We start from the raw sequence: 19,310 nt of genomic DNA, 5'->3' as shown, positions 1-19,310 counted from the left end.
GCTAAATTTGCACACATAGTGTTTGATAAAATGGTCAAATGAGCTGAAACCATGAATATATTCCTAATTTGTGTTAACTTTGTTATGTTTCAAAATAGATTGGAATTGCTAGGATTTTCGAAATGTTGTAGTAATCTAAGGAGAGCTCAAATCGAGATATGTTGGCTAAACTCCCCTCTTAAAATTGAATCCCACAGTATTCATGTAATTTATGTAAGTCCCGAGTTGTTCATTATAAAATTGGCTATTCGGAATAAGCTTGTGTTGAAAGATATATGTTCAATATATATCCCAAATGCTTTTATCATGTTATGTTATCATTTGAGAATATGTTTAAAGTATGAGTTGTGCATTAAAAATGTTTCGACTTCAAGTCAAGTCCAAACGAAGGCTATTATGCAAATTTTGTAAAATGTCTATATGTGCCTAAGACTCTTAATTGCTCACATGTGTTCTAAAAATTTTAATTTGAAATGCCTTGTTGTTGACGATGATGATGATGTTTGAAAGTGAAAAAAGTGAGCATAAAATACTAAATACGACCGACGTGCCAAGAATAATTTTATAATTATGGCCATTAGTGCCAATGAAATAAAAAGATGTGAAAAAAGTATGAAACGATATGATTGGTAGAAAAGGATAATGTCGATCCACACATCATTGTGGTGAGATGGCCCAGCCGATCGGGTCGTGATCGGACGCCATGCCATACACACGGTGGTGAATGTGCTGGAAATTATAATTGAAATTGTGATTGTGGTTGATGTCTCGGATGATACGGCCTAGCCGATCGTGATTGAACTCCGTGCTAAAAGTACGGTGGTATTGGTATTGTGAACGTTGGCATATCGGTACTAAAGATCTCCCCACTTAAAATATGAAAATTTATTTGAACACTGTCTTGGTCCTAACTTGAGATTTGATGTTGTTTGTGGCTTCCACTGATATTATGATTGTTCTTACTTGTATTATTAATTATTCTATTGATAGGGTGTTTTGTCATTCATACTAGTACTATTCCATATGTACTAACTTCCCTTTTACCGGGGGTGCTGCATCTTCAATGGATGCAGGTGGTTTCACAACAGGAGACATTGATCAGTGATAGCGGTGCACCCTCTTCCCAGCTAACTTGGTGAGCCTCACTTCATTTCGGGATCATGTATATTTTGTTCCTCGTGTATTGTGTTTGAGGTATAGCCGGGGCCTTCTTGCCGGCACTATCATAGTACTCTTTCATATCTATTAGAGGCTCCGCAGACATGGTGTGTGTTGTATTAGTATTGGGAAAGTCAAGATAGTAATGTTGTATGTGTGTTACATCTTTCGCTTCAAACTATGAAAGTGTGTGTAATTTGAGACTTTAAAATGAAGTAACTAATGGTAATAAATTGGTATTGTATACATGATCTATTTATTATCTAATTAACGAAAATATGTATTATCTTTATTCATAAGTGAGTTTGGGTAGAAAGTATCTAACAAGCTTGCTTGACCGGGTTCACTCGGTTGAGCGTCGGTCGCACTCCCCGAGTTCGGGGCATGACAAGGGGTCGGCAATATACAAAAAGTTAAGGTAAACAAAATATTACAATGTAATTGAACTGTCAATTTGTTTACTGAGAGAAGTTTGTATCTAAAACTAGGAACAAATAGTACATTTTCCAATATAAAAGTATGAGTCAAAGCTAAAGATCCTACAGAAGTTACTTTAACTTTGTACCCATTTGGGAGAGTGATTAAGTAAGGAATAGGAAGATCATGAACATGTGTAAGTAAGGATTTGTTTGAGGTCATGCGATCACTTGAACCTGAGTCTATTATCCAATACTCAACAAAATGCTTAGAATGAAGACACATACAAGAACCAGCACTATGAGTAGCACAAGCTATCTTTCTAGCAAAGAAACATGCTATCTTACCTGTAAAGTTGGTAGATGTTGTAAGCATTTCTGACTGAGGTGCATGTTTCTCACGGTTCAGACGACTAGTTTGAAGTAGAGAGACCAACTCTTGCAATTGTTGGGAGTGTTGAGGTGTGAAGGAAGATACTGAAGTCTGACATTTATCAGTGAACTCAGTGGAATTGTCAGTCATAAGGATGGCCTGAATTGTTGCAGCAATTCTTTTATTCTTAGTGAACTTGAAGTCAGATGGGAACCCATGCAATTTATAACATTTGTCGATTGTATGACATGGCTTCTTATAGTAGTTGCAGTTCAGCTTCTTATTATTATTTCTTGGGGGTAAACTTATGACCATATCTTTGTGTGCCTGAGTAGGAAGCAGTCATGGATGCAGATTCTGGAACAAACTGAACATGGGTATGTATTTCAGTTTGTTTCTTTTCTTGGAGTAGCATAGCATATGCCTGACTTATAGTTGGAATATGCTTCATCATAATTAGATTACGTCTAGTACCATCATAGATTTCATTTAACCCCATTAACAATTGCATTAGTTTTGTATTTTCTTATCTTTCTGAGCTTTCTCCTTACCCCAACAAGTACAGTCACAAGTGCAACCAGAGGAACTGAGAGAGTCTAGCTCATCCCAAAGTCTTTTTACTTTGGTAAAATAAGATTGAATATCACAAGAACCTTTAGAAACAATACTTAGATCCTTTTGAACCCGATACCAACGAGCAACATTAGCTTGTCCGAATCTTTCATTTAAGTCATCCCACATTTGACTAGCATTTTTGGAGTATATAGCACTATCAACTATATCAGGACTCAGTGCATTCAACAACCAGCTAGAGATCATATAATTGCATCTTTCCCACTGTTTAGCCAGGGGAGATGTGGAAGAAGGTTTGACAAAGGATCCATCTATGAACTCTAATTTATTTTTCGCACCTAAAGAGAAAAGAATAGACCGACTCCAACCCCTGAACCCTGAATAGTTAAACTGCTTTGGTACTATTATGAGACTAGGATTGTCTAAGGGGTACAAATAGTAGGGATGGTCAGGATCATGAAAATTATCAACATCAAAGTATTCGTCACCCATAATTTTTTTTTCACAACAGTAAGAGAAGTCAGAGAAGCTAAGATATATCACCACGAATACACCCACAGACACCGTCAATACACTATACCAACACGCACACTACCAGAAGAGGGATAGATCTTACCAACACCGAAGAGGATCACCAAGCGAGCAACAAACCGAGAAAATCATGGCAAAACCACAAATGTGTCACCGGAGTTATGAACTCGAAACTGCCAAATTCAACTCGAAACTGCCCGTATGAAGTCGAAACTTGCCAAATTTAACTCGACTTCGAACCTTCCTTGAAACTTTCGCACAAATAGAGAACAAAACTCCAAAATAATCAACGGATAGAAGGTGATTATGAGAAAAATGAAAAGAGAAATTGAGAAAATCCTAAATAGAGAGATTAGGGTCTTTGCGATTTATAATCGGTTGACGAAAATGAAACAAAGTGAGGTATACTGCTCTGATACCATGAAGAAATTAAGAATAACTAGCCGGAATCCATGGTGAATCCGGCAATTTCTGGCCAGAGAATGGAAAACAAAGCTAGAGAGATGAATGAGCGTTTGAGAGAATTCTAGAACTTTTCATAACTACTCCAAAATGATGATATATGTTCTTTATATACACGGGCAAAATTGATAAAACAAAGAGCCCGTTTGGACATAGGATTTTTTTTCCTTTTTTCCAATTTTTTTTTTTTCCGAAATCAGCGTTTCTTCATAAAATTTCTAATTTTCACTTGAAGATGCATTTTGGAAATTTTCAAAAATTTAAAAAACTCCAAAAGGTATTTTTCAAAATTTTCACTCAAATCACTCACAAAACTTTAAAAACAACCCAAAATAATATTCATGTCCAAACAAAACTCTAAATTTCAAATACCATTTTCACTTGAAAATTTTTTTTCCCCATATTTTGAAATTTTACAATTCTTATATCCAAACGCGCACAAAGTAAGAACTAAGCTTAATGGGCTAACTAACCGGATAAAATAACAACTGGACTAATACAAGATAAATATACAACTAAACTAAGACAACAGAATAAGCCCAGTACTAAAGCTAAAAACTCTAACAAGTTTTGACTTTATATTACTTAAATATAACATTTCATTTGCTTCAGAATACAATTTTTATGTGACATAAACAATATGAAATATGAATACTAAGGACCAACAAGAAATGCTAATAACTTATAAGCACACATTATATATCAAATCAATAAACACATGATATTTTTAAATATGTATTTTCCTCACTTAACTGCATTTAATTAATATATATTCATACTTCATTAGATCTTATGACAATAGAAAATTGGTATAATTTGGTAGTCTTTCGCAAGAAAACTTTTACCAGAAAATGACTAATAAAAAGGGTGATATGTTTTTTGCAAGAGAACTAATGGACCAAGCTATCTGCTTTCTCTTATCCCCCCCCCCCCCGGTGATATGTTTTTTGCAAGAGAACTAATGGACCAAGCTATCTGCTTTCTCTTATCCCCCCCCCCCCCCCCCCCCCCCCCCAAAAAAAAATTTTTTTTGTCATTGCCAAAAAAGAAAAAAAGAAAAGCAAAAGGAGGACTAGCTACAGACTGCTACACTACGGGATTCGCTTTGGCACTTTCCTCATTTCGTGTAGTGCTAGAAACGACACCGTGTCAACGAAATCAATTTGAACAAAATCGGCGAAAAAATAAGCGAAGTTAATCGCAGTCGTCCATCGACGGTGACGGCAACGGCGACGATGACCGATAGTCGCCTTCGAGCTCTTGTAGAAGCGATACATTCCTCTCCTACTCAAGCTGTCATTTATCTCTCCGGCGGTGCCTCTCAGGTAAGCGTATGCACTGACAGTGTAAAACTGTTTTCTTAATTACATATTGGACGTGTGATGAACAGCTAATAACTGTTTTCTTAGGTCAATTTTTGTGTAAATTGTTTTTAAATATATACTGTCAGTGGACATAAGTTTATCTCATAAGCATGAAATATGAAGACATCTTTGTGTTATCAACTGATCATAGCATCTTTTTTTGAAGTGTTATTAAAACTGATCAATATCATGTTTTAGGTCAATTTAATCTGAGTGCATAAAAAGTTTAAAATATATCCTGCCAGTGTACATATGTTAAACTCATATGAGATATTAAGGCATCTCTATATGTTATCAACTGAGATATATCATTTTTTTTTGATGAAATGTAACAATTTGAGCAGGCGCTGGGGTGGTTGATGTCAGTTCCAGGAGCATCAAACACGGTGCTTGAATCCGTAGTTACTTATTCCAGAATGTCTATGATTCAATTACTTGGCAAGGTCATTTAATGTTCAAGTTCAATCGTTGTTTTTCTTTTATATTTTATTGATTGGAATTGAAATTTATCGTGATTTCACTGCTAAAGCATTTGAGAGTTTCCTTTTTTCTGGGACAGGTTCCTGCTCAAGCAGCTAGTTCGCAAACGGCTGAGGAAATGGCATTGTTGGCTTATAATAGGGCATTAAAGCTTTCTAAACCAGGTCTTGATTTTGGATTTATTGGAATTTTTGTCGTTGGATTGTGGATTTTGTGGTTTTATCATGTGCATGCATCTCTTAGCTAAACGAATTTGGCTCACATATTTATTGAAATTTTCTAGTTTAGTTAGGAGAATTGAGAAAACTCCATGAGCAGCCAAAGCATAGCCAGCTCCAAGAATAAAGGAAGCGGGTAAACAGATTAAATATGTGAGGGATGCGATCATACTAACAATAATGTAATGGATCACATTAGAACTCAAAAGTTAAGTGTGCTTAGGCGAGCGTAGTACTAGGATGTGTGTCTTCATGGAGAGTCCTCATGTTTCATCTTATGCCGACTCTAACTAGTTTAGTGTTGATATAGTTGATTGATAGTTAAGCGTGTTGAGAATTGATATAGAAGATAAAACTTTCAAGTGTCAATTTGAAGTGGTTGGGAGACACTTAACAGCTCATATCATAGATGACCACTTGAGCTAATCATGAGTGGTCTATTTGATATATGTGTATGTAATGATTTGTGTGCCTTGGCTAAATGATGAAGATTTTCCTGTTTTGACAAGTTATAATAGACATTCTAGTGTGATATTTGTGCTTGCTATTGAAGATGTATAAAGGCTAAAGGTACAGTCTAGAAGCCAAAGTGTACCATCTTTTCAGTTACTAGGTAGCAGCACAGGTTTTGTTATTACTCTTTCTGATAAATGCTCTCTTTCACAAAAAGGAGAAGCCAGATTTTTATCACTTCTCCTCATTTTTATGTTGGATCGTGTGTATGGTCGTAAAACTAGTGATGTCACTTGGAGTTAAAGTTAGACTGTTTTACACCTATGTGTATTACAAAGTTTCACCATTTATTATTTAATAGTGTTTTATTCTTTGATCTATGTTGTTTTTATGTGACATGCTTTCTATTTGTTTGAATGTACAGGTTCACCAGTTTTAGGTGTGGGTTTTACTGGTGCCTTGGCTAGTGCACGTCCAAAACGTGGAGATCATAGGTATTCCTGTTGCATCTGTCAGTTTACCCTGATATATCCTTTCAGATCCTTATTCCCTTAGGAGCACCTTGTGTTCGGAGTTTGTAATTTTTGTTGTATGTTTCCTAGATTCACTAGGAGGGATATAGGGCTGGTTTTTATAGAATGATTCACATGAGGTTTCTGTGCTATATTGTGACTACCCTAATTACCATTCACTTTTCCTTACAGCATTAAGTGGATCAAATTAAGGGAAAAACAAAATATGCTATAAGATATATTTGTATATTTCTCTTTGAAAAGTGGGGCTGGTTAATTGGAGGGTGGTTTTCCAAGCACAAGATAGTATTGATGACAGCTGTTCCTCCTTTATCTTTATGATGTGGGTGGAAATAACTGCTTTTCTTTTCTGTTGGAGACATGAGAAAAGTTCTGCAATCAGGGATCGTATATTTTTGGCTGTGGTTGATGAACTTCTTGTTACTACTACATCAACAACCTATTTTTGAATTTGTTTTCTTTCTTCTGCCGATGATTATTATCAAGAAAGCACAACTTTTGTTGATATCTTACATGTATGGATGTTAAGAACACAGACGGATCCTTCTTTTGAAAAATGTTGCTGAGTTGTGTTCATGTTAGAATTGCTTCATCTCGGTGCTCATTTGTATCCCCTAAAGGGAAGAATAAAGCACCAAACAGTGTTGCTCTAATTAAGTCTGAAAGGTTTCCATCCCTTCAAAGATGCCTGCAGACCATGTTTGGATCTCTAGAAAGATGCCTTTGACATGTCATTGGTGTTCCTAGCATTGTCATACTGATTTGTGAATGTATAACTCTTTTACTTCAAAATCTGGATCTCCTTCTAAGCTAGCGCTTTATGAGTAGGTTTCACTTGTCAACCAGAACGTCTAACTGTCTTTGGTCCTCTACTGTTACTTTAACGAAGGTATTGTTCATGCATACTTCTCATGTTGTCATCTTTACCTTCTTTATATTAGGATCTATGGATTTCAATTGCTGAAGCATTTATTCGCTTAAACTGAATGAACTAATACAGGGGCTGCGAACTCGTGAGCAGGAAGATGGAGTCTCAAGTCAATACTTAATCAAGGTGTGTATAAAATTTTGAAATATTTTCAGAAACAAGAATTAGAACATTTCATACTCCGATTTGGGTAATTATACAAGTTCAACATACAACTCCACTGGTTTCATCAACTAAATGTACATATGGCTGAACAAAATGTATAAGTACATGGCTAATCCTTCTATGCTGGATCTTATATCAAATCTATCCCATAGATTATTATATTAGCTTGTGCCATCTGGTTCAGGCAATTGCAAATGCTAGCAAGGTTCCAGGAACTTTTGTTCCAGACTTGACTGAATCAGAAGTTCCAGATGAATATGAAAGACAGTTTGATGAAGATGAAGAGCTAGAGCAACTTCTCGCTGGGACTATATGCTTCAAAATGTATCCATTCTCAAGCGGTATGTGTAAATGCAATCGAGGTAGTCACTTTAAGAAGCCAAAGATTCAGTCATATGTTGATACAGGAATTTTGCAGACACGTCCGATGCACAAAGGAAAATAATTCTATCTGGTTCCTTTAATCCATTGCATGATGGTCACGTTAAGCTCTTGGAAATTGCAACTAGGTACACATCTGTAAACATCAAGCGTGATTTCCACTATTGGAAAGATTGATTTCTTGTAGACATTGAGAAAAGATATGTTTATCTCTTAAGGAATTACATCTTTCTGCAGAGTGCCAAACCGTTTCCTTCAAATTTCACTAGGAAAAGGAAAGAGAAGATGTGTAGCACACTTTTGAGCTTTGAATTTGAAAACTTGCATAGAGAAATAGTGGAATATCATTCATTTCATTTATTTATGTTCATGCAGCATTTGTGGTGGTGGGTATCCATGCTTTGAGTTGTCAGCTGTCAATGCAGACAAACCTCCATTAGCAATATCTCAAATTAAAGATCGTGTTAAGCAATTTGAAAAAGTTGGTAAGACCCTACATGTATGTTTTGATGTTTTACATGCATCTTTATATTTTTAATCTTTAGGTCTTAGGTAGTTAGGAAATTTAGTTTGATCAGTTACTGGCTGAAATGGTTCCAAGCTTGATGTCATCTAAGTCTTGAAAGAAGAAATAAAAATATACCAAAGCAAGTTGATATCAGAACGGCATGGTGATCTTGCTTGGCTATGGTTCTGTTATCCAGAGTGAAAGAGATATCTATGTTGCATTCAGAGATGTCCTTGATAAGGGGCCAATGGAAAAGTGAACTTTATTTTTTTCCTCAAACCAAATTGAGAACTCACAGAAAGTAAGGGTTGAGAAATGGATGCAAAGCTGTTTTTTAAATCTTTTTGCAACACTTTTCAGAGGCTTCGAATGCTGAACTGTATGTTGCGGTTATTTTCTACCATCCACCGAAGACTGATCCCTAAAGTGTCTCTCCATCATTGATGTAATATTTCAATTTTCATGTTATCTGAAAAGAGAAAGGATCTATCCATGTCATTAGGTTTTTACCCTACTGTCATATTAAAAATATGCTGGTATTGGAATGACTTTAGCCTTTGAATGCAGGAAAGACGGTCATAGTGTCTAACCAGCCATATTTTTACAAGAAAGCAGAACTTTTTCCTGGCAGTGCTTTTGTTATTGGTGCTGACACAGTTGCAAGACTTATAAATGTAAGGTTTCTTCAGTTGCTTCTGCAAGATTGTGATTACATGAGATCAAGAATTCCATAAATTCAGTATCTCTCTCTCTCTCTCTCTCTGTCTCATATGGATATGCTCTCTAACTATTCTGTGTTCCATGTAATATCCTACCATCAGCAAAGCTCTGACAACTTTCTGTCTGGCAAAAGTCTTGTCTCCCAGAATTTATCAGCTCTCTAGTCTTATGATAGATTTTTTTGGCTTTCTTCTTAGGAGCTGATATCCTCTTTTATTTTGTAATACGTGCATCCACGGATGCTTTTGTTATTAATACACCACTTACTTCATCAAAAAAAAAAAGTCTTGTCTCCCAGAATTGCCCCCACTCTCTCACTACTTGCTAATAGCAGTCTCTTCAGTTATTCTGCACTTCGACTTTCTAGGCCATCTCTCTTATTTTATATTTCTTTTTATTTTTAATTATCAAGTATTCCTCTTTGCATTTCTAGCTATTTACACTCTTAGCCAAAAAGTAAGTCTTTCGAAAATATGCACACACAGCCCCAAGGGGATGGTCTAGCAGTCGAAGAGATGGAGATACAACCTTGGGAACCAACATTTAAATCCCAACAGAGGCAGCATATGGCACAATAGGTGAATTCTTCCCGTTTGTCTTAACTTTGATGGATAAAGTTACCCGATATTTTGCTGGTGGAAGGTAACTGGTACCTCATGAATTAGTCAAGGTGCGCACAACCTGACCGGACACCACTGTTAATCCTAAAAAAATAAAATGCACACATAGTGTGTGCCATGATACGGGAGACCTAATTAATTTTGTAAAAGGTACGAGCACACCCACCAGAAACCACATTGTTGACTATGATGATGATGATGACAATAAAAATAATACTCCGTAGAACAAGGATAAAGACAATAGTACATAATGATGGAGGTGCTTTGTGTCTCTTTCAGACCAAAAATTTTCAGTGGAAGTTGAATGAAGACATTGTAGTTAGGTGTAGACTTCAACTTCAATGCTGCGAAGCCCTTTAGTAGCTTTGACATCAAGTTGTAGGTAATACTGATGTGTCGTATTGCCTAGACCAATTATTTCCTCAAACTTCCGTTCACTTTCTCTGTCATGGTAACGGAGTCTTTGTAAAAGCTCGTGATACGCTGAGCTGAAGGTTTCTTGGCGGTGTCTGAGCTGTTTGTTGACGAAACAAATATGTGTACTCGGAAATAGCAGAGGTGATCCTTACTTGTGATCAAATTCTGATTTTTGCATGATCAACTTTTGCTGATAAATGGGGGGATAAGCTGCTATAGAGTAGTAAGGTACTAAGGTTTCAAAAGCATATGTATTGACCTTTGCAAGTTACACTTTCCAGCCAAAGTACTATGGTGATGACAATGAAAAGATGTTGGAGATACTTCTGGGATGTAAAAACACGGGATGTACTTTCCTAGTTGGTAGTCGAGATGTTAATGGAACTTTCAAGGTACACTAACAAACTCTCCGCGGCCTTCAGGTATTTAGCACTTCAACTTTTCGAAACTCTTACGAATTTTGTATCATGTAATTTCTCTAGGTTCTTGAGGATTTCGACATTCCAGCAGAGCTAAAAGACATGTTTGTGCCCATACCAGTGGAGAAATTCCGCATGGATATATCCTCCACTGAAATTAGGAAGAGGCAAGGCCTTTTGTAAGATGTTTGCATAATTTCACTCAACCTATCTGCATTGGTACTTGGCATTGTCTAAGCAATTACTTGTCTATGCAAGACGCAATTATTTGTCTATGCAACATAGTGATAACCAAGAAAGTAAGCTTTATCAGTTCTTTCATAGTTTTCTCTTTCAAGTCTCCATAGAACTGAGAATGTGAGGAATTGTTATACTCTGATATGAGTATTCTTTCTAACATTTGTATATTAATTGATGCTTGGTTTTTAAGTATTATGCCCTTTAACCAAGGCTTAAGGTTCTGTTAATTTTATACTTAAATCGTTGGCTTAAGCTCTTTTTTTCTTCTTTAGGACGTTTTTTGGGCTATTGTTTACAGTCTACTCAAGAAATATCTGACAGAGAATTGTACAGTTGCACATTGCCACCCAAGTATTACAATGAAATGTAATCGAGCTATCACCCGCCCCCTCCCATACCCCCCCCCCCACACCAAAGAGATACCCAGCCCCATTACAAGTAGGGAGTACTCACTATTTCCTTTCTCCTCCTATCGCTTTTTTGCTGTTATGCACCGCAGCCGGCGCCACAGCCTGCACCACAGCCGGCGCCATAGTTATCGGTATGGGTTGTCGCTTCTTTCTCTTTAGAAATACCATCTGCACAAGAGAAGATGATTGTTGAAATGATACACAGGCTGATCAAAATCAACCACAGACCCCAAATGCCAACCTGTGCTATATCTTCAACACCTCTTCCTTCCCAGCTTCCCACTGTTGCTTTCAATTCCCTAACCATATTTTGTCTAAGTGGCAATTTTAACAGGTGTTTTGATAAGGGCAGTTCTACTGACTTCTTATCACCAAAAAATGAGTTTCTCTTATCAAGTTAGGAAGGCAGTTGATGGTTTTTAAGGATGTTTGAGACTTAATAATGAGTGGTCAAAATAAACTACCTTGTGTTTTGGGTAAAGTGTTCTGACTTTTTGGCAGTGCTTATCCAAATATGGTAGAATACTTGGGCACATGGCTAAATGTGGTGTGAACAGATTCTTATTTGTGATTCACACAATTGCAAAAGTTGCCGAGCGTAACTAGTGGGATATTTTTTTCTTATATTTGATAAATACCTTTATTTGACCTTTCATAGAACTTGGAGGTTCAAGTTGATTAATTTATAGGGAAAATGATATTGTATAGCCGTTTTTAAAATAATAGTCGAAAAATATTTTTTTAAATAATAGTCGAAAATATATATATATATATATATATATATATATATATATATATATAAATTTTTTATACTTTTTCGGCTACCAAATGTAAATAGTTTCTGTTGCGGGCTAAAAGTGAAAAAAAGCCCTTGATTATATATAATCTTTATGCTTATCCGTTATTAGGTTTATGAGCAAGGATTTGAAGTTTATGGGTTTGGGGTTGTAATCCGTTTAAGTTGATGGGTACTAAATTAATAACTTGTACATATTCAATTAATTTCTTAAGATAAATAATAAATATATAGTTTGGATTAAAGCTGGGGTTGCCGAGAAATGGTTATGCATAGGATATCATAGTATATTTGGAAATATTGAGTTCTCATGCTACTACCATCACACTTGCTAGAAAAATATTGTGAATTTTTAGTTTATTTTTGAAAGTTGTTTGGTAGTAACTTGTTTGCTAGCTGGAATGAGTTGGTTGGAAGTTTGACTACAACTTTTTAAGTAAATTAACTTACAGCATAAAAAAATACTAAAGACTTACAACTTTAAGTAATTTAGCTTGTAGTTCGATTACAATATTGAGTGACTTGGCTTTCTCTTTTATATATATATATATATATATATATATATATATATATATATATATATATATATATATATATATATATATATATATATATATATATATATATATATGAGGGAATTGAAAAGATGACTTGGCACCTCTTTTGGCCAAGAAACTCATTTATCTTTTTTCTCCTTTTTTTTTGCCTTTTCCCTCATGTTTCCCTTTATCTTATTTAAAAAATTCAAAAATACTAAGCATTTGTTTTCCCCTTCTACCATAATGAATGTGATTAATGTGTATTAAACATTAGTAAAGGCAAAAAATATTTTCTTTCCCCATGTCTAAGGAGTTTTTTTTTGGAGAGTTACGAAACTTTTTGGAGAAATATTCATATGCAAGAGGAGGAGTCGGAACGCACTATAACAAGGCATTGAAATTGTTTCTCTTGCAACAAGTTTATTCTACTTACCATGATTTGGGCCATCTCTATGTCAAAGTCATTGGAGCGAAAAAGATCTACTCTAAGATATGTTAGAGTTCTATCCTTTAATTATTATTTTTTGGACAAGTAAATACACTACATGTTTTAGATCCTTGAAGTAATTTTATTTCAAAATTCAGAATTTTCTAATTGGTTAAATAGAACTTTGAGACTGACATGGAGGAGTTAGTTTTATATTTTGCTTATGCTTCCTTGATGTTCATTTCTCAGAAAATATTTTAGGCCTCTCAAATATCTGAAGTTCCATTGCATCCTTTGCTTTCTATATGTACTACTTTAACACATGGATATTTTTCAGCTAATACTATCATTTGAATCTACAAAATAGTTTTAAAATTCATGCATCAACAAGAATGAAAACTAAAACAAATGAAGTAATAAAAATTCAGAACTTTTTCTATTCAAACTTTCTCATTCCTTGTAATAAAAAACTTAAATCAACGTATTACAATACCAACTTTTCATATTCCTTTTTAATGGAATAAAAAAAAAAATTGAGTCTAAAAATTTATCTCTTTTCTTCCTCCATTCTCTTGTTCCCTACTTTTTTTCTTTGTTTATATTTGTTAATTGATTTGGTTAATTCAAAATAAAGATGGTTTTAGAAATTGTTACAAAATCATAGAGAATTTAATATTTTCATTTTTGTCCATATATGTGTTTATGTGCAAGCAAAAGATTGCAACTTAAATTGTCATTCTTTTCCTTAAATTTTTTCACTTTGGGCTTATGAGTGGCAATATTTTCTATACAAGTGACGTTGCAGTTAAGCACTCTGATGGGTATTTAAAAATTAAGGACAAGTCAAAGGATGTAAATTATTAAGAGCCAGTATTATTTACATCCAACAATGAGACAAGGTAAAACTCTGAAGTATACATTTGTTCGCTCGAAGATGACATAAATGAACATATAACAAAAGTCTAAGTGACAAAGATATTATATGTGAATCGCTTCCAAGGTAAAGCTTTCCAAAACTTCAATTGGGAAGATTCAGATGATTGTATTGGGACTATCAGTTGGGTATAAGCAAGAATACGATGATATTTTCCTTTTTAGTAAAGCTTTTATTTTTATTATCATTTTAATTTTACTTTCTTACGCATTTATGATGTAAATGTATGAATTAATTTCTTTTTACTTCTATTTTGCTTATTAACAACTAAAAAAAAGTTTGTACATTTCTTTTTCATTTATCAATGAATTTACTAATTTTACCTTTCAAAAAAAAAATTATGACCGTGCGAGGCGGAGTCAAATTCACTAGTTACTACTTAAAGTTGGGAAGTTGGTTGTTTAAGTTGGCGTATGACTTAATTACAACTTGGAGTGAATTGGTCATTCTTCCCACAACATTTCACAATTATTATAGCAAAAATGAGGAAATAGTTTTTACTATTTAATTTTTATAACTAAGAAATTTCACGAAATTTTTAAATAGTCATGAAATGTTAATCTTTGTAGTTATTGCTGCGTACTAGCCAATAACTAAAAATACAATAACAACAACATACCTAGTATTATCCACACCGTGAGGTCTGTATAGGGTAGTGTATACGCAGATCTTATCCCTACCTTGTGAGGATTAAGGAAATAAGCCAACAATCTCAACTATTTAGCGAAATCCAAGATTGACCAGCAGTAACCAGTGAAAAAAATAAGTGATTTAACCCAAGAAGGGCCACGAATTTGCAAATTCCCATCTCCGGTGAAGCACTTGATTACTCCCACCATTTTTACCTCATTGTCGTTATCGTTTAGAGCTATGTCTCAAGCTCTTGAAGCTGATTCATCATGTTTTTCTCCGATTTCAAGACAAAATAGTCTGTCCGATAACAGATCTATTTATGAACCAGAGTTAGGGAGATTGTATGCCTTCAGAAATAAATTTCGGTCTTCGTATGATCGATTGATTTCAAAACATAATCGATCGAAGCGAGACTTCGAGTCGGGTTCCGAAGATGGTACAAACAAGCTTCGAGTCCGAGGAGTCGATATTCTTATCGAGCCCGAATCTAAATCGAGGTATGATGCAAAGTAAATTTATCGAGCTTATGATCCAGATACCGATCAACATCGATCCCGAATCAATTTAAGGGTCCGATTCAGAATCGAGCTTAAGCCAAGATTGAGAGCTCGAGTCAAGACCGAAGACTCGATTCAATATCGAGCTCATAGACAAGAGCCGTGGCAATCCCACTAGAGAAGAGAATCTCGGCAAAAATTATGAAAAAACTGATTTATCATGATCTCCCACTATATATTTTTAATTATATTTTAAAGCAAGATCCCTATACTATAAAAATGTATGGTTATCATTTTGGTTAAGGCAAGTTTTTTTATGCTCCCACAATAAAAGAGTTGTTCTTTCAAGTTTCTTAAATTGATTCCACTTGTTTAGTCCTAAAATTCATCTTTCTTACAACCTTATCCATTTTGCATTCTTTACAATCCATACTTATATTTCTATTTATCCTTCAATTTGTATTAAGTTGCGCCATATATCTTTAGAACTACGTATAAATTTAATTTTATCCGTTTTTCGAATAAATAGAGATAAAAGTGAAGCTCTTGTTCGAAACATGTAGAAGAAAAAAATTAAAGAGAGAAGAAATGGGTAAGGATTTCGGGACTGAAGAATATGGATACGGGTGGGGAAGATGGTGAACTTTTCTTTTCCAAGGAAGACGACAAACATTTAGCGGAAGAAGTGAAAATTTTTGTTTGTCTTTTTTGGGATTTCTTAATTACACGTGACATTATTTTTATTTAAAATTACATGTGTTCTTATTTAATTGGCTCATTTGCCACGTCAATAGCAAGTGTATGTCACGCATGTGGTCCGCTTGACTTAAATGTCCAATAAATACACTTCTGTCAAATAAAAGTATCTAAACGGTCAGTAGGTTAGTTTAATTGTTCAAGTGATCCTTGGGGATAACTTAAAAAGGTTATTTATGTATTTCGCCTTAATAAAAATATAGACGAGCAAGGACAGTATCAAAAAGTCATATAAAAATAGAATAAAATTAACAAGATAGTAATATGATCAACAATGAAAGAAAATAACAGTTAGTCATAAAAACCTACTACCAACAGAAAGCAAGATTGTGTGTCAATACTACTATTATGAACACTCTAGACTACTTATTCTACTACCCTAATCCTCGATCTGTGTACCTTCCTTTCAAGGGTCATGTCCTCGGTCAACACTTCCATTTATTTCAAACAATATCTAGTGACATCTGGATATTTGGTTTAAATGCATGTAAAGATTCTTTATTAGGAGGTCACGGGTTCGAGCCGTGGAAACAGTTGTAGACAATCAATTGCGTCAAGAAAATAAAATCAAGATCGAAAAATATTACCACAATCGTAGTATTTGATTTCGAGTAATTTGAGTATTACAATCTCTATGATTCCTCTGATTCTACTTTTCGATTATAAATTCAAGGGCCTTTGAGCTTGAATTTGAATTTGATTTATCCGTCGCGAACACTTTGATTGTTGCCACGAACAAGTAGCCTTGATCTTGAACTCCTTGTATTTAATTTGATTTCGTTCTTGATCTTGAATTCTTGAAATTGTGTTGAAGTACTTGAATGCTTGAACACTTGCAGTATGCAGAGAATTGTGGCCTTTGATCCACGAGCTCCCTTGTGTCTTCTTGTTATAACTTCTGATCTTTTTCCTGGGTTATGAAGACCCTTATTTATAGTTGTGGGAGGTAGGGATGTTCATCGGTCGGTACGGTACGGTATTTAGATATTTTGGTTTGGTATTTTCGGTATTCGATTTCGTAAAATGCTATACCAATACCGTACCTAATTATATTCGGTATGGTTCGATTTTTCTCCTTTCAGTTTCGGTTTATTCGGTTCGGTAATTTCGGTTTATTCAGTTTGAATACTAACTAGTGCATAGACTTATAGACGGTAATATTCTTAATTAAAGTACTCAAAAGTACAAAACTAAAAACGTTTGTTGACAAAAGTTTTGTCCCAAACCAACAAATACCAACCTAGAGAGAGAAAACTTAGAGAAATATCTTGTTACTTGCTTAGAGTTAATTGATGAACTTAGAGAATAAAGGAAAATAAAATTTTAGATTTTTTATATTTATGTTATAATTAATAAAATGTGTATTGTGTAATATAATATATATTTCGGTACGGTATCGGTATTTCAGTATTTCATTTTAAAATACCAAATACCATACCTAATATCAATTTTTTTAAAACTTAAACCAAATACCATACCGAATACCAAAATTTTCGGTTTCGGTACGGTAATTCGGAATTTATCAAATTATGCACAACCCTAAGTTATTCGATGTCTATTCGTATATTTTATTGTAGAGTGACAAGACCACATTTGATCGGCCAGAACATGTTACTTGCACACGTGGCACGATTTCATTGGCTCTTTAATTTGACTTGGCATGCCTTGTCATTTTGACACGTGGCACAATCTTATTGGCTCTTCCGTTTGACTTGGCGCGCCACGTCATTTGACATGTGACACCAAACTGGGCCTTTAGGAAGATGACATCTTGAGCTTGTTGAAGTGAGCTCATCACTTTAGCCCAATTAAATGGGATAGCCCAATGGATTAAGACTTATTATTTAATTCATATATATTTGACTTATATAACTAATCTAATTATATTAGCCCAATAAATTTATTTGAACTAATATATCTTGAATTTAAAATATAGTCCAAATTATTTTACGGATTTAATTTCAATAAATTTTAAATGCCTACAACAGCCTCTTGTAGAAATGTAAGGCTGCGTACAACAGGTCCTTGTGATCCGGCTCTTTCCTGGACCCCGCATATAGCGGGAGTTTAGTGTACCGCGCTACCCTTTTAAAGATTCTTCATTAGGAAATCGAAACTTCTAGAAGTTCACGTTCCAGCATATCCATGTATATGAATTCTAAGTTTTGACGCAACGACGATTGGGACTTGTCTTCGTGTAATATAGATGGATGTGACACTTGTCACGGGCAGAGATGAACTAGAATTTTAATTTTACTGATTTTAAATTTTTAAAAACTTAGCTAAAGTTATTGAGTTTTGTCATCCCTATAAGTAAAACTGTAATTTCGCCCCTGAACATGAGCAGGCAACACGCATGATCCTTCTTCATTTTAACTACGGTCCTACTTCTCTATAACAATATCTTTATATAACAATAATTCACTATAAAAATTATATTTTTTTCGGAACCGATTCTTATGTTATGTTATAATATATATTCTCCATAACAACACTTCACTATACCAGTCAAAAAATATCGGAACAAACACTTGTCACGATCCAAAACCAACCCATCGTAATGGCGCCTGTCATGGTATTAGGCAAGCCGACTATTCAGACATTTCCAACACTTAAATCTTTGAAAGATACTAAGACAGTTTAAATAAAGAAAAATCTCTTAAAAACAGAATAAGAAATCGTAACTCGATACATAAATTCTTCCCAAAACCGGAGTGTCACTGAGTACATGAGCATCTACGAAATGACAAGGTTTGGTACACTGTATAGAAAGTAAAAACTGAATAAATAAACTGAAAGATAAGGAAGGAGAGTCAAGGTCCGAACGCCAAGCAACTACCTCGATAATTTCCGAAGGTCTGGACTCTGCAAATCAACAGTCGTCGCGATCGGAAATACCTGAATCTACACACTGTTATAAAGAGTTTTGACTGTATTTATATACGGTACTAACTTATGGGTTCGACTAAGCTACATTCACGTTGCATAACTCATAAAAAAGGAAAACGTTGATTTGTTGTTATTTTTTGATTTATCTAAAATCCTGAGAGACGAGCTATAAGAGGCATGATCCAATTAAATTACCTCTCGAAGTTGTGTCTGAGGTAATTTAATTGGCAAATTGGAGAGACAAGTAAATATGCAATGTGATTTTGCGTGGTAATGATCTATTCCTTTAATCTATTTTTATCCAAATAAACTTTGAAAAATTGGGTCAAGATTCTTCATTTGACTCAACCTATTAACCCGAAAATAGTCTTAAAATACTTAGTTTTTTTGTTGGTTGCCGAATTAAAATTCAAGAAGTGAGAATATGGACAATTATGGTAAGGAAAAATAGTAGTGAGATTGAGATCTTA

General features: G+C 34.6%; 2 protein-coding genes across 3 annotated transcripts; one reads left to right on the top strand and one right to left on the bottom strand.

Annotated features, from left to right (window-relative positions):
• Positions 1–2,457: 2,457 nt before the first annotated feature.
• Positions 2,458–3,012, bottom strand: LOC107798350 (uncharacterized). Its single transcript, XM_016621330.1, has one exon. The coding sequence runs from the start codon at positions 3,010–3,012 to the stop codon at positions 2,458–2,460; it is 555 nt and encodes a 184-aa protein (XP_016476816.1).
• Positions 3,013–4,548: 1,536 nt separating this feature from the next.
• On the top strand, positions 4,549–11,168 carry LOC107798389 (uncharacterized). 2 transcript variants are annotated; one of them, XM_016621368.2, is made up of 12 exons: positions 4,549–4,838; positions 5,222–5,320; positions 5,437–5,521; positions 6,453–6,522; positions 7,390–7,450; positions 7,562–7,615; positions 7,839–7,995; positions 8,073–8,163; positions 8,411–8,520; positions 9,111–9,217; positions 10,582–10,692; positions 10,783–11,168. In XM_016621368.2, the coding sequence occupies exons 1-12, from the start codon at positions 4,749–4,751 to the stop codon at positions 10,900–10,902; spliced, it is 1,155 nt and encodes a 384-aa protein (XP_016476854.1). In that variant the 5' UTR covers positions 4,549–4,748; the 3' UTR covers positions 10,903–11,168. The 2 variants fall into 2 exon arrangements, with proteins under 2 accessions (XP_016476854.1, XP_075103348.1); XM_075247247.1 differs by lacking the exons at positions 10,582–10,692; positions 10,783–11,168 and adding an exon at positions 9,749–9,987.
• Positions 11,169–19,310: the final 8,142 nt, after the last annotated feature.

This window comes from Nicotiana tabacum, chromosome 24 (genome assembly GCF_000715075.1).
Source record: "Nicotiana tabacum cultivar K326 chromosome 24, ASM71507v2, whole genome shotgun sequence".
Lineage (NCBI taxonomy): Eukaryota > Viridiplantae > Streptophyta > Magnoliopsida > Solanales > Solanaceae > Nicotiana > Nicotiana tabacum.
Note: the sequence above shows the minus strand (reverse complement) of the source record. Positions and strands in the feature narration are given on the sequence as shown.